The 14,049-nt window shown below is 57.4% G+C and overlaps 2 protein-coding genes across 4 annotated transcripts; one reads left to right on the forward strand and one right to left on the reverse strand.

Moving 5' to 3' along the window:
- The first annotated feature begins 293 nt into the window (after nt 1-293).
- Nucleotides 294-6,928, forward strand: TROAP (trophinin associated protein). 3 transcript variants are annotated; one of them, XM_059403028.1, is made up of 15 exons: nt 294-389; nt 640-794; nt 899-1,070; nt 1,777-1,934; nt 2,024-2,161; nt 2,354-2,436; nt 2,939-2,991; nt 3,453-3,565; nt 4,491-4,607; nt 4,726-4,809; nt 4,909-4,968; nt 5,212-5,337; nt 5,460-6,093; nt 6,388-6,581; nt 6,766-6,928. In XM_059403028.1, exons 2-15 carry the CDS (start codon nt 651-653, stop codon nt 6,796-6,798), a joined length of 2,109 nt encoding a protein of 702 aa, XP_059259011.1. In that variant the 5' UTR covers nt 294-389; nt 640-650; the 3' UTR covers nt 6,799-6,928. The 3 variants fall into 3 exon arrangements, with proteins under 3 accessions (XP_059259011.1, XP_059259013.1, XP_059259012.1); XM_059403030.1 differs by having other exon boundaries at nt 301-389; nt 616-794; XM_059403029.1 differs by lacking the exon at nt 294-389 and adding an exon at nt 396-528.
- A 702-nt stretch (nt 6,929-7,630) lies between these two features.
- C1QL4 (complement C1q like 4) lies at nt 7,631-11,197 on the reverse strand. The gene is made up of 2 exons (XM_059404841.1): nt 10,513-11,197; nt 7,631-8,391 (listed from the first exon to the last, which is right to left on the reverse strand). Exons 1-2 carry the CDS (start codon nt 11,047-11,049, stop codon nt 8,212-8,214), a joined length of 717 nt encoding a protein of 238 aa, XP_059260824.1. The 5' UTR covers nt 11,050-11,197; the 3' UTR covers nt 7,631-8,211.
- Nucleotides 11,198-14,049: the final 2,852 nt, after the last annotated feature.

Genomic DNA, 14,049 nt, shown 5'->3' on the forward strand with positions numbered 1-14,049 from the left:
TTCTCCTTGCAATCTCCAGACCTCGCGAGAGTAGGGAGCGCCCGTTGTGGGAAGGACTCGGAGCGCCACGCCTTCCCCGGCCACCGAATGCCCGCCTCCTTTCTCTTTTTCCCGCCTCCCACCCCGCGCTCCGCTCTCGGATTGGCTAGCTGAGTCGGGTCAGTTTTTTCCTGGCCAGAAAGCGGCTCGACAACTAGCCCCGCCTTCTGGCCCCGCCTCCGAAGCCTGTGGATTGGACTGCTCAGCCAGGTGTCACGCGCCTCCGCGGGAGCGCAGACGAGCCAATCAGGCGCTCGGCGTATTTTACAAACTGGGGAAGTAGCTGCAGCTGAAGCCAGTCAAGAAAAAGCGAATCCAGTGTGGGGTGAGCCAGAGTGGTTCCGAGGAAGGTGCGGCGTGGAAATCTTGGACGGACTGGGGGGCTGCGGGGCTCATAGGGAGGAGAGGCCGCTCGGGGTCCTGGAGCGAGAGAGTAGGATCGGAGTGCCTGGAGGGAGCGGCTTCCTGGAGCGGCCTTGGAAGCATCAGGTCTTCTGGGCACATGGGTTTGGGCAGAGGTGGGAGCTTCAGGAATGTCAGAACTGGTGCTCCGAACTGGCTGACCTTTGATCACAGGTCCTGCTTTTCTTCCCATCTCAGCTGTAGCAGTCATGACCACCTTCCAGGGTAGGAAGGATCCTGTCCTCAGGGGTGTATCTCCTACTCCTAGCAAGATTCCCGTACGCTCTCAGAGACGCCCGCCTCTCCCCACAGTCAAACCCTGCGCCCTGGACCAGGAGAACCAAGATCCAAAGGTAAGAGGGGCCTGGTGGGTGAAGATAGTACCTGCAAGGAGACATAACATACCACCAATGCACCCCAGAGCTGAGCCCCAGCTTTTTGTCTTCCCCTCCCCCAGAGATTGGTCCAGAAGCCCAACCTCGACTCAGCAGGCCCCAGGCCGAAAGTCACACATCAAACAGAGAAATCAGAGAGATCGGTGGGGAGCACTCAGCTCCGGAACCCCTTGGAGGAACTGAGGCCTAGCCCTGGGGGACAAAATGCGGGGCCTAGGCACCCTCCCCAGACAGGTACCTGCTGGAGGTTTGAAAAACACAGTCTCCTTACGAGGGCATGGGGGAATGGGGTTGGTGCAGTCTGCTTGGGAGCTTTCCACTACCCTGGTCTCCTGCATACTGTAAGCAGTCTTGAACCCTGCTCCTGGACATCTCTGTACTCCCAGAAGCCGCCCGTCCCTCTTCTAAAGCCTTTTCCAGCTCCCTCAGTCACAATCAATTGCCCTGTGTGCTAATACTTTGTAGTTCTTCTTTTATAGCGTGTCATACTTTGACTTGAGCCTGTCACCTCTCTAGAGTGTGATGGTAACTTCTTGAGGCTGGGGGCTTTCTCATTCATCTCTGAGCCCCAGTACCTGGAACAGTGTCTTACTTAAAGTTCAGGGTGCCTGGGTGGCTCAGTGGATTAAAGCCTCTGCTTTCGGCTCAGGTCATGATCCCAGAGTCCTGGGATGGAGCCCTGAATCAGGTTCTCTGCTCAGTGGGGAGCCTGCTTCCTTCTCTCTCTGCCTGCCTCTCTGCCTACTTGTGATCTCTGTCAAATAAATAAATAAAATCTTTAAAAAAAAATAAAAAAATAAAGTAAAGTCCTATGAACTTCTGTGAGCCGAGTTTAATAATATGAGTCTCTAGCTCACTCTTGCACCTCAGGGTGACTACGTAGCAGCCCCGGGTCCCCTCAGCCTTCCTCCTCTTCTCATCTTCTCCTCTTCTCTTGCAGAGGCTCCAGGGACTGTAGAGTTTGTGGCTGACCCCGCAGCCCTGGCCACCATCCTGTCAGGTGAGGGGGTGAAAAGCTGTCGCCTGGGGCGCCAGCCCAGTCTGGCTCAGAGAGTCCTGATTCGAGGGAGCCAGGGAGGCACCACCCGTAGGGGCCAGGTAATGCGACAGGATATGAGGAAATCAGGCTGGTGTGGACGGAGGAGGGAGTCCTGAGTCCGTGCTGATGGCCTCATTTGTGGTGTCAGGGTGCCCGTGCCTCTGCATATTTAGCCCCTAGAACCCCTGCCCACCGACTGGACCCTGCCAGGGCTTCCTGCTTCTCGAGGCTGGAGGGACCAGGACCCCGTGGCCGGACCTTGTGTTCTCAGAGGCTAGAGGCCCTGGTGAGTGCTCTTGAGGGGCTGGGATCCTCAGTTCTTCTGTGAGCTCCTCCCTGGGACCAAGCTGGCCCTGAGGAGGGAAGATACTTCCTGAAAAGCCAGAGCGGTTGTGGAGGCTGGTGGGGCTGGTGGTGAGGCCTGAAGGTTTAGGGCCCACGTCTGACTCTGCTCTTTTCTTTTGCTCCCGTGGGTTAGATTCCACCTTCAGGACCTTCCTTTCACCCCTCTGCTCACCCCAGTTTCCAGGAGCTAAGAAGAGTGACAGGTGGCGGCAGCCGGTGAGGAGAGCATCATTTGGAAAAGAATGATCCAATGTCTGATACAGGGGTCCCTCGGAGCTAGAGACTTCCTGTAGCTTTAAGACTTCCCAGCAGCCGAGGAGGGGAAGGGGGAAACCTGTGACTCCCCAGGCTGAATCCTTAGAAGAGGGTTCAGGCCTCCACAGCCAGGCCTCCGTATGACATCAGTTTTTTTCAGGTTGTGGGGGGAAGAAGGAAAGAAATGAGAAATGCTGTCTGTTTTGTTTATTGGCTAGAGCATAGACTATGGCAATAAATGGGACTTGGGTTTGATTCTTGACTCTCAGCACTTACTAGAGTAAGCTCACCTTACCCCCCACCAAGCTTGTTTCTTTAATCTGTCAAATGAGGGTAACATTTGTATCATTAGAGGTTGTTGGGCAAAGACTTAAATGAGTTGACGTTTGTAAAGCACTTAGCAAAGTGCCCAGCTCACACTTGATACTCAGTGACTGCTAGCTGCTGTCCTTATTGTCGTCAGGACTTCAGTGAGCCAGACCTCAGGATTACTCCTGGAGACCCCAGTCCCACCTGGTGAGTGTGTCTGGCCACGGGGAGAAAAGAGGGGCAGATGGGCTGCCTAAGTTGGAGAAAGCTCAGTGGGTGGGGAGGGGGCTCGAGGGGAAGGCCACATCAGGAGGAGCCACCAAGGAAGGGACCTTAATAATAGGCCAGAGGTTACCCAGTTACACTTGTGTCAAAGAGGTGGTCTCCACTTCAACCCTTTCTCTGCCACTTCCTTTAAGATTTACCTTCCACTCACTGTTCTGTCCTCAGCACTAAGAGCCACCATCACACCCCTAGCCTACTTGGGGTGTTTAGATTAGTAAGTGATTACTGAGATGTTGCTGGGCTCCAAGGGGCTGCTAGGCGGGTCCCACTGATGGTACAGTGGGGGCTGTCAAGCTGACTTACCCTCTTTGGAGGTTCCAAAACCCTATGCCGGCCGTTGGTGTGTTTGCCAGCACTACAGCAAACTTCCTGTCTCCTCCTAGCTCCCTCTCTCCCTGAAGGAGAACATGAAGTTGTTACTCGCTCAGATGAAGGAGGAGGGGGCCCCCTAGGTCTGGCCCAGCGGGTACCATTAAGAGAGATAAGCCACACCAGGGTGAGATGAGATCCTTCTGGGATGGGGGGAGAAGGGGAGATGTTTGGGAGGAATTCTCTGGCATTGGCCAGCACTGAGGATTTGTGGGAGGGGGTCGGGATGTAAATTGAGTCTGTTTGCCCCACCGGCCCAAGGCTTCTCCAGAGTAGGTCTAGTCTCTGCTTACTAGCTGTCTGGAGCCTGGGGCTGAGAGGTCACAGGTTGGCATATATTTGTGTCACACAGCAGATCAGTGCTGAGAGCAAGGCAGATCTGACATTCATTGACTCCACAAGTGTTTGTTGACCACTTATTATGTGCCAAGCAGTACTCTAGGTTCTGGATACACAGTAGCAAATAAGTTCACATTCTAGAAAGAGGAGACCAAAAAAAAAAAAAAAAAAGAGTAAAATATATAGCCTGTCAGGTGGTGATGAGTGAAAACAAAGTAGACACTGAAGGGGGTGTGGAAGTAGGGGAGGGGGTATAACAATTTCATATAGATTGGTCAGGGAAATTAATTGAGAAGATGACATTTCAGTGAAAACCAAAAGGAGATGGGGGAGTGAACCATGCAGATATCTGGGGGAAGAATGTTCCAGGCCAGTTGAACTGTAGATGCAAAGGCCCTGAAGCGGAATGTGCCTTGTGTGTTTGAGGATCAGCAGAAAGGAGTTTGAGGATCCAGCCAGGCTGAAGCAGAATAAGGAGGGCAACAGGAAGTGAGGTTAGGGTGATGGCAAGATCAGATTGGGTAAGGATTTAGAAATCAGAGTGAAGCCTCGGCTTTTCCTTGGAATGAGTGGAAAGCCATGGGGCGGGGCGATGAACAAGGGAGAGACAGGATTTGATTAGTTCTTAAAAGAATCCCACTGGCTGCTGGAATGAGGAGACATGGGAATGCAGAGGGGGAGCGATCACTCTTCCACCTTGTTCCTCCCCACAGGACAACAGTGCCTCCCACCTGACATCCTCCCCTGGCCGAGTGGTGCCACCGTCCATCACCCACCCATCACCCTTTGGACGGGCTCAGCGCATACCTTCTCCTGGCCCCTCAGCTCCAGTTTGTATCCACCACTCCAGAGGGTGGGGGGCTTGCTGGGCAAGGGGAGAACATTCTGGCTGGGATCCCTGCCAGGTCGAGCTCTTGCTCCTGCTCAGCCATCCTCCTCTCTCCCCAGCCCTCCTATTCGGTTTTGCAGCGCCTTGCCATTCGTCCCAAAACCCAGTTCACACCCATCCAAGCAGCCCCCAGGGTTCAGAAGGTAAGAGGGAGCAGGGGAGGTAGCTGACCTAGGCCAGGGCGGGGGAGGAAGGGAATGCATGGGAACAGGGAGAGTTACAATGTCCCCCTTCTGTCCCAGGCCCAGGGTTTGACCGGCCTCTCCCCTCAGTCATGCCCTGAAGAGCCTGCCCTGCCCTGGGTATGTATCTGAAGGCTTTCCGTGCTGGGATCCCAGCAGTCTGAGGCAGGCAGACTCCCCCGAGAAGCTACCAACTCTCCAACACTCTGTGCTCCTCGGCTGTCCTCCTGCTCTCAGTTTAGGGCTTCCTGACTAACCTGAGCCCTTCCTGGTATGGGGTGTGGGGTGGGGACGCAGGCAGACTGATCTCCTTCCTGCCCCAGACCGGCTTCCTCACATAGCCCCTCTCCTTCCCTGTGCTAGGAGCAGATTGCAGTCCGGTTATTTGACCAGGAGAGTTGTACAAGGGTGCAGGAGGGGCCTGGGAAACCCCCTGTGGCAGCTTCTGACCCTAGTACACCCGCCACGCTCCAGGAGCTGAAGATGCAGGTGGGTGTGCATGTGGGCCTGACGCCTGCCTGGCAGCGACAGAGGATGCGAACAGGACAGTGTGGGTGGAGACTTTTACCCACACCTTGACATCCCCCTGAGGGCTCTTCTCCTCCCCACAGCGCATCAGTATCCTGCAGGAGTTGTTGCGACAAGAGGTGGAAGGGCTTCCTGGGGGCAAGTGTGCCTCCCTTAATGGAGGTTCCTCTCTGGAAATGGTTGAACTTCAGCCCCTTCTGGCTGAGATTTCTAGAACCCGGAATGCCCCAGAGCAGAATTCAGGGGCCTTACACCTTCCCGGACTGTTCCAGCACCCTGGGCTACCAGAGCCTTATGTTCCAGAGGAGTGTGGGGAAGCGCAGCCCTGCCCAGGAGCAAAGCCGGAGGCAGCTCAGCCCTGCCTTGCAGCAGAGCCAGGGTCCCCAGAGTCCAGCCATAGCAGGGAACCTGGGATACCAGAACCCTCTGTCCAGGAACAGCCTGTGGTATCAGAGCCCTGCCCTCCAGTAGAGCCCGGACACCTGCAGGCTGACTCCCAAAGGCACACTGGACTCCTAGAGCCCTCCCCTAGGATAGAGCCTGGGGCATCCGAGGCCTGCTTCCCGAAACCGAGAAGTCCGGAGTCCAGCCCACAGCCCTGCCGCAGTCAGTGGGCTCCAGAGACCACCACCCTCATCTTCTCCTCCCAACACCCACTTTGTGCCAGCCCCCCTATTCACTCACTCCAGTCTCTGAGATCCCCAACAGGCCAGGCAGGTAAGGAGTTGGTCAGAAGGGTTTCTGAACAAAGGAGGTCCTCATCTCTCACTGGAGGCAGGCCCCTACCTTGCACTGGGTGGTCCCATGCTTTCCTCCAGCTCCCCTAGCCTAGCCTAGCACTCCTTGGGAAGGAAGGGAGGAGTTGCCCCTCAATCTCTGTGCTCCTAGTTGGCTTGGCCCCTGGCGGCGGGGGGCGGGGGGGGGGGGTGCAGGTAGTGGGAAAGGGCTTTAGATGGTGGGAAAAGAGGACTCCGAGCCTGCACTGAAGTCTCTTTGGCTCTTGGCCCTTAGGTCCCAGCAGTCTTGCCCCTCGAACCCTGGCCCTGAGGCAGCGCCTTAAAGCGTGTCTGACCGCCATCCACTGCTTCCATGAGGCCCGCCTGGATGACGAATGTGCCTTCTACACCAGCCGAGCCCCACCCTCAGGACCCGCCCGGGTCTGCACCAACCCTGTGGCCACATTACTTGAATGGCAGGATGCCCTGGTGAGCCCCCCAACCACAGCCAGGCTTTGCCTGCACAGCACGCCTGGAAAATGGGGTGGTGTGGGTGCTGGGGAGAGAGTGGGGGCGGGGGGCCAGCCTCTGCTCCTTTGGGGAGGGCCATGGGGAAGGGTTGGCTACGGTTCAAGGATGGCTGCTGGGCTGTGACAGCCTTCTCTCTCCCCAGTGTTTTATTCCAGTTGGTTCTGCTGCCCCATAGGACTCTCTGTCATGGTGCATCCACCTCCTGCCCTGCCTTGCTCCTTGCCCCTTTTAGCCCTTATTTATTGTCCACCCCGTGAGACTGGGAGCCCATACCCTTTATTCTTCAATAAAGTTTCTTAATTGTCTTCGGAGTGTCTGTTTCCCACTGGGCCCATCTAGGCCAGCTACAGCTGTTGTTCTCCAGTTGCCCACACGGTGGCAGTGTCCTCCAGCTTAGAGGCGGGCCCTGGGCTCTCTGGATTCCCCAGGCTCCCTCACCTAGAAGCAGTCCTAAAGAGGCATCCCACTCCCGCCAACCTCCGCCCCTGCACAAGTTGTAGGAGTGCAAATCTGGACCTTTCCGGACCTGCTTTTCTTGCTTTTTGAGATCAGTGCCCCGCTCGGGAGCCATCAGCAGCTCCTTCCTGCCCTAGAGCTCCTCTTCTTACAGCTCCTCCTGCATCAGGCAAAAAGCAGAAGCACCAGACCCATATCTCTGGAACCCCCCCTTGTTAGTGTCATTCTGGCTGGTGTCTCCCTACAGTAGGAGGCCTCAAAGCTCTCCGGAAGCTTATATGCCTCCCTTTCCATATCAGAGTAGAAGCCCTGGGCTACTCTCCTCCTCTCTTCCCCCAGAGACAGGACTTGCCAGGAATAAGTAAACCTTTGCCTCTGGCAGAGAGTGGTAGGACCAGAGTCCTTGACAGCAGTGAGGGAAAGGGTCAGCCATTCTCCCCCACTCTGGGCACTAAGTTAAGAAGCACACACATTCTCCAACTTCACTTTATTGGGCAAGGCAACAGCAGCTGTAGCCCCAGGGCCTAGGCAGGATGGGCGGGAAATGGGGACTGTACAGAATGAGTTATAAATGCTAGGAAAGAATTCACTGGTTCCTCCAGTTCGCAGGAAGGCTGCTAGGCCGGAGCCTGGAGCCTGAAAATGGAGATGAAGGGAGGAGAGGATGGAGAGAAAGTTGTGACAGGGGACAAGCGCCAGCCAAACGTTTCCTCTCCTCCCACCTGGATGGGCTCCTGTTTCTGCTTTCCACCCCTGCCGCAGAGGGCCTCCCTCGAATGCCAGGGCTTCCTTTCTGCTTGCAGCTCCGGATGGTAAAGCTGTCCCCCAGCCCCCCGCAGTAGAGATGGTCTGGACCTCCGCTTTCACAGGCACGCACTCTGACCCCAGGGGGCCCTTCCGGAGCCGCTCTGCTCCTCCTCAGCACGACCTCCTCCTCTCCCCAGCCACTTCGATCCCCATCCCCGGGATCGTGGAGAGTCCACCCAGCAAGGCTGCCTCGGGAGCGGGAGGGTCCGCCCCACCGCCAGGCTCTCAAAGGAAGGGGTGGCACGTTGGGTGGGGTCGGCTGGAGGTGGGTGAAGAGGGGAGCGGAGGCGAAGGGCGAGCGGGGGCGCGGGGGATGGGGCCCTGCTCAGTCCGGGTAGATGATGAAGCCGGAGAAGGTGCTGTACTTGTTGGTGTTACCGCCGTGCACCTTCCCGCCGTCCAGCTTGATGAAGACTTCGTCACCCACATCCAGGTGCAGGATGACACTGTTGCTGGCGTAGTCATAGTTCTGGTCGGCGTCCTGAGCGATGGCGCTGGCCCGGACCTGGTGGGGAAAGAACACAACACGCCGCTCAGCCCCTGTGCGGAGCCCGGGTGTCCAGAAGCTTTGGGCGGAGTAGGTGCACTGGGCCCGCGAAGGCGGGGCGAGGGAAACGGGCTGCAGGGGCTGAGGAGGAGAGGGAGCGCGCGGGAGACCGCTGAGCTTCTCAGGCACTGCCACTCCCCAGCTGAGCGACTCCACAAGTTTCACGCCTTCTCTGGCCCTCAATTTGAACTAGAAGATGGGATTTCATAATAGGATTAAGTGAGTTAGTACATAAGAAGTGAGTTAGAACAGCGCTTTGCACCTAGAAAACGCTCTATAGGGGTTGCTATTATTAGCATTCAAACAATAAAATTAGCCTGTAGGGTAATTGCTAAGATTATGAACCCGCTCTGGCCTCCTGAAGTATCTTTCCCTTCCCTCAGTGATAGGGTACAGGTGCGTCTGTAGCCTGGGAGCGAGGGTGCGAGCCGTGGGAAGGTGCAATGATGCGTTTTCGCCTCTGGGTGCCCTTACCCCTTCTGGCGCCCACTGGCGCTAGGTCATGGGGGTCGCCTTCCGCCCCAACAGGTAACCTCTTCTTCCCTCTGGCCTCGCTGCTGGTCGCCTAGGGCCGCCAGCCCCTTCCCCAGCCCCCCTCTTCGTGTCCCGCGGGAGCTGGTTATTAACTCATTAATTATTCATCATTATTCTAATCACTATTTACCGTCCCCAGGGCTGCAGCGCCCGCGCCACGGAATACAGAGTGGGAGCCGCGCGGCCCCCACCCCCCTCTGAAACCGGCACATTCTAGATAGACAATCGCCCCCTCCTCCTGCTCACAGATAACCTGCAGAGACCACACACACCTACTCAAGGCCCCATGCAGATAGACACTGATCCATTCTCCCACCCTGGACCCACAGACACTCGCATTACACACACACACTCACTCCCTTACACACAAACGGCTGTCACTCCCATGCAGGCACACATACAGTCTCTCTTTCCTTGGGTCCCTGGGGCAGCCCTGCTGGGAGAAGACCCCAGTGCAATGCCTACTAGTCCTGGAGCAGCAGGGTCCTGCAGCTGGAGCAGGACCGGGCTCCAGACATCCAGGACCAGCAGGCCTGATGTGCCATGGTCCACATCTGGCGCATGGGGCATTCAGAGGTCACCGCTTAGCCCCAGTCTTACCCCCTGCGGCTTGTGGGGCCCAGGTGCCTTGCCCAACCCCCACTCCACAGCCTCTCCTTCCCACTCTGCATGTCCCAGTCCTCCCGCTGAGTCCTTGGAGCTATTCTCCCAAGTCAAGGTGGCAGTGACTCCAACTCTGACCACAGGGGCAGGAGCAGCAGAACCTGGAGGCCAGAGGTTGCCAGGGAAGATGTGGGGCCTACAGAACCAGCCCAGGGTCCAAAGATTCTGCTTTATCTGTTCTTTGCCTCTTTCCCCGTCCAAATCCCTTTCATCATGCTGCCCAGCTGGCCGGTGAACTGCCACATGATTTCCACCTCTGCCTACTGACTCAGTATTAGCCAAGGGTAAGGCCAGCTCTAGAATGGTCTGAGGCCCTGGGTGAGTGTCGTCTTTCTTTTTTGCCTTTTACTCGAAAATACAAGCTGAATGGCCAAAACAAGAACAGCTGCCCACTGCCCATTGCCAGAGACCTGGATTCCATGCTAATTCAAAAGAGCCAGACTCCAGGTAATTCACCCATCCTGAGGTGGGGAAACCCAAAAGCCAGAAAGGCTGCCTCAGAAGAGAGAGTGGCCCAAGACAGGGCGAGAACAGACGCTAACTGGCAGGATGAGACACCAAAGAAGTTTTGGTGTAGGGTTGCCTGTAGTTGGAGAGTGAGGATAGCAGCTGCAGAGACATTAAGCTTTGAGTCCTAAGTTCCGAGTCTGGCACCATTCCTAATGCTCTGTGAGACCCTGGGCAGGTCATTTCCTTTCTCTGGCCCCAATTCCTCTTCGGCTAAATGAAACAATTTGTAAGTTCTTGGCAGCCTGGCGTTTCTGGACTCAGTGACGCTGTTGGGTGAAGGGTTTGTATGCAGCCCTCAGGTGGAATGAGTGCAGGGAGATTTAGAAAGCTGCCCGGTCTGCTCTGGACCTGGGTGGGGGAGGGGCACCTCACCTGTCCATTCTTCATCAGGTCGGCCCACATGCTGGTGCCGTCACCGCCGCGCATGAGTACATGGTAAGCGAAGAAGTAGACACCTGGCATGGGGCAGGTGAACTTGCCGCTGGCCGCCTCGTAAGCGTTCCCCACATTGGTGACCACGTCGTCGAAGCGCAACACCTCGTAACCTTCGTGTGGCCGCCGCAGACCCGCGTAGAAGGCGATGCGAGGCACGTAGCCTGCAGGGGGCGCCACCCCGCCAGGGCCTGGGCCGGGAGGACCGGGTGGACCTGGCCTGCCCGGCTCTCCTGGAGGCCCTCTGGGGCCTGGGGGGCCCGGGGGCCCTCGCAGACCTGCCTTCCCGCGCCGGCCCACCTCTCCCTTGGCGCCCGGAGGGAAGGGGGGCACAGAGGCGGGAGCGCCGTCGGGTCCAGGGCCTCGCGGCCCATGTGGGTCGCATACCATGCGGCAGCGACCCAGCATCTCATAGTGAGCTGGCCCGCGGGAGCTGTGCACCAGCAGCGGAATGGCCACCAGCAGCAGCAGCACCATGGCCACCCCGACGGCCGCGCCTGCCACCCGCTTGCGGCGGCTCAGCCGCGACGCGGCCAGGGCCAGCAGATCCTCCTCACTCTTGGGCGCAATGGCGGCGGAGGCCCGGGGCTCTCCGCGGGCCCCCGAGGCGGTGGCCGGGCTCGGGCCTGGGTCGGGACCCCCCCGACGGCTGCGCCCGGCCCCCCCGGCCCTGCGGGCTCCCGCCTCAGCGGTGCCGTTCCCCAAACCTTCCGTCAAGGCGGAGGTCCCCCCCGTGGGTTGGGCCAGGGGGCTCCAGACGGTTCAAAACCCGTGGTTCTCTATTACCCTCCCTTTCAGCCTAACGTTCCCGAGCGCCTGAAATCAACGGCTTCTCGGACGGCCGGTTTCTTACAGATCTAGGATGCCTGCTCTCCGGACAGCTGTTTTCTCAAGGATGGCGGCGCCTAGGTCCCCGGCTACCCAGACGGATCGCTCCTGGCCGGAGCCAGGGACTACTCTCCGCGCTCTGGACGTCCCGGGCTCGGCGCTGCGGGTGGCGCCCGCCGGACTCGACCTCCTCGTAGGTTTGCGCTCTGGCTCTTGGCGAGCACTGACGCACCTTTCTACCCCAGCCGCGGCCCCAGCCCCTGCTAGAGCCCTGGACCCGCGTTTCTCTCCAGCTGGAGCTCTCCCTCTCTGCGTCCCTAACCTTCCTCCCCTCCCTCCCGGGGCGGCAGTGCGGGTGGTGTGAGCCGCTGCGCGGCGGGAGCCTCTATAAGCGGCCCGGGGCGGAGCGACCCCTGGCGCCCAGAGTGGGAAGCGCGGGGGCGGGGCAGGCAGAGGCCCCCATCCGCGTCCCCCCCCCCCCCCAGCTTCTCGGTTCCTGCCTGTTCTGAGCCGATTCTGCAGGAATTCACTGCCCCCACCCTATCCTTACTTTCACCCCACCCTGAGTTTGGTATTCCCAGAGTACGGAGGAAGCCAGAAATAGATACGGGATAAAAAGGGGTCGACATACACACACAGAAGACAGACAGAGGTGGATTCCAGAGCTAAAAAACCACCCCCTCCAAAGAAAGGCCCACAAAAAGGAAGGGTGATAAGAGGTTGAAATTCGCCACCCCACGACCCTCAGTGCCGTGACCCAATAACACATGGTAAAACCTTCAACAAGTACATGTTGGCCTGACCTGGAAAAGGCAAATTTCCAGCCACCCCTACCCTCGACCCTCAATGTTGGGGGGCACAGAGCAGCGAAGAGGGTGAAGGAACGAGAGGGAAAAACAGATCAGGCTTGAGGAGTGAGCAGGAAACCGACAGGAAAGCAGAGAAGAAACGACAGAGAAATCAAAGAGACAGAAAGCCAGATAGAGACGCAGAGACAGAGACAAAGCTTCGAAAAGAGACTAAGTGACAGGCCCAAAGCGGGTGAGGGAGAGACAGAGACAGAGAGAGAGAGAGACAAGAGCGGAGACAGGTTGACAGATCGAGAGAGAAATGTAAATGGCGCGCTGCAGAGAGACACCCAGGTCCGTGTTCGGACTCCAATGTGACATATCAACTGTGGGGAAGATGCGGGGGCGGGGCGGTTCTTCCAACAGAGTGGTAGGCTCCAGGTCTGTGCGATGTGACAGTGTGCTGGCAAGTGTGGACCAGGCCATGGTACCCTGGCCTTATGTGTTTCTGGGTGAGTGGGATTGTGGATTTTGTGTTGTCTTTGTGTGTGTGTGGCCCCGTGGGGGGGGGGGGCATACACTGTTTGAAGGGAGGTTTTTTTACTTGGTTTCCTCTTAGCCCCTAAATGTGGGGCCCCATGAATGCCATGTCTCCTATCTTAGGACTGAAGAGTAGAGAATCTACTGGGGAGAAGGAGTCATAAAGCAGCTCTAGTCTCTCACTGGGCCTCCCCTGCCCAGCTCCGCACCACCCCTGCCCCCAGTCTCAGATCTTGTCCAGCTGCAGCATCTCAGCCTCCTTCCCCTTCCCAAAAATCTGTGGTTAGATGGAAACCCAAAGAAGTTGGATCCCACATAGTAAATGTTGGAGGGAGGGATTTGAAGTTGGTTATGCAAATTAACACAACTAAAATGCAGATTAAATGCTGGGCACCCTCCTGTGAGAGGTGACTGTTTCTGTCATTCCGAGCAACCAAGAGGGGACACAAGCTTTGATAGATCCCTCTCTGTGTGGGGTCAGGGTCCAGGAAAAAAGCTTGTGGCTCTGTCTTTCCTTAGGGTCTGGCACCTCCGGAGGAAATTTCTTGCCTACAAGGGACCCCAGGGCCAGAGGTTTGGAAAAGGAGCTCCGGGACCGGCAAAAGTGGCAATGTTTGGAGACCGTGGAGGTGGACAGCTGCAAAGGACGTCTAATTGACTAGGATAAGCCAGGGCTGTAATACACAGGAATAAGTTGTGCAAAATGGAGGGCACAGGGCATACCAAGGCATGGTTATTGGGTGGAAAGTGATTCACCTCATCTTGTTTTCTGTACCCCTTTCCTGAACCTCCCAGCCCATAGCAGTGCAGGAAGAAAGAGGTTGCTGAGGCTCCGGCCAGTGTGGAGGGAGGCCCCTCATGCTTGAAAGGGTTGGGAGAGAAAGGATTGGCAGTCAGTGGGGGAGGGGCCGCCTCCTCCAACCATAAATACAAATTTTATTCAAGGTCTTTGTCGCCATTAGTCTTCCTCGGGGGGCTGAGGGCCATGTCGGCCCCGTGCATGTCTAATTCTGGAACTGCTCCCCCAGGCTGGATGATGGATGGATCAGAGAAGAGAGAGCAGGCCGGTGCTCACGCTAGCCTACCCTGCTCGGTCCTCAAGCCCCATGGTCTCAGGTCCTACCACCCTTCTCCTTCCTCCACACCCCTCCCCTGCCCTCCCTCCGCTGACCAGAGGCCTTCACTGCTCAGCCCCATTCCCCACCCCACTCTCCTACTCACCGAGGCCCTCTTTTTGAGCCCCTCACCTCAGCCCCTTTCAGGTCCCAGCCCTCTTCTCTCTGGAGCGTCCCTTCTCCTGTCCCCAGCCCAGGCTGTGAGC

This window comes from Mustela nigripes, chromosome 6 (genome assembly GCF_022355385.1).
Source record: "Mustela nigripes isolate SB6536 chromosome 6, MUSNIG.SB6536, whole genome shotgun sequence".
Classification (NCBI taxonomy): Eukaryota; Metazoa; Chordata; class Mammalia; order Carnivora; family Mustelidae; genus Mustela; species Mustela nigripes.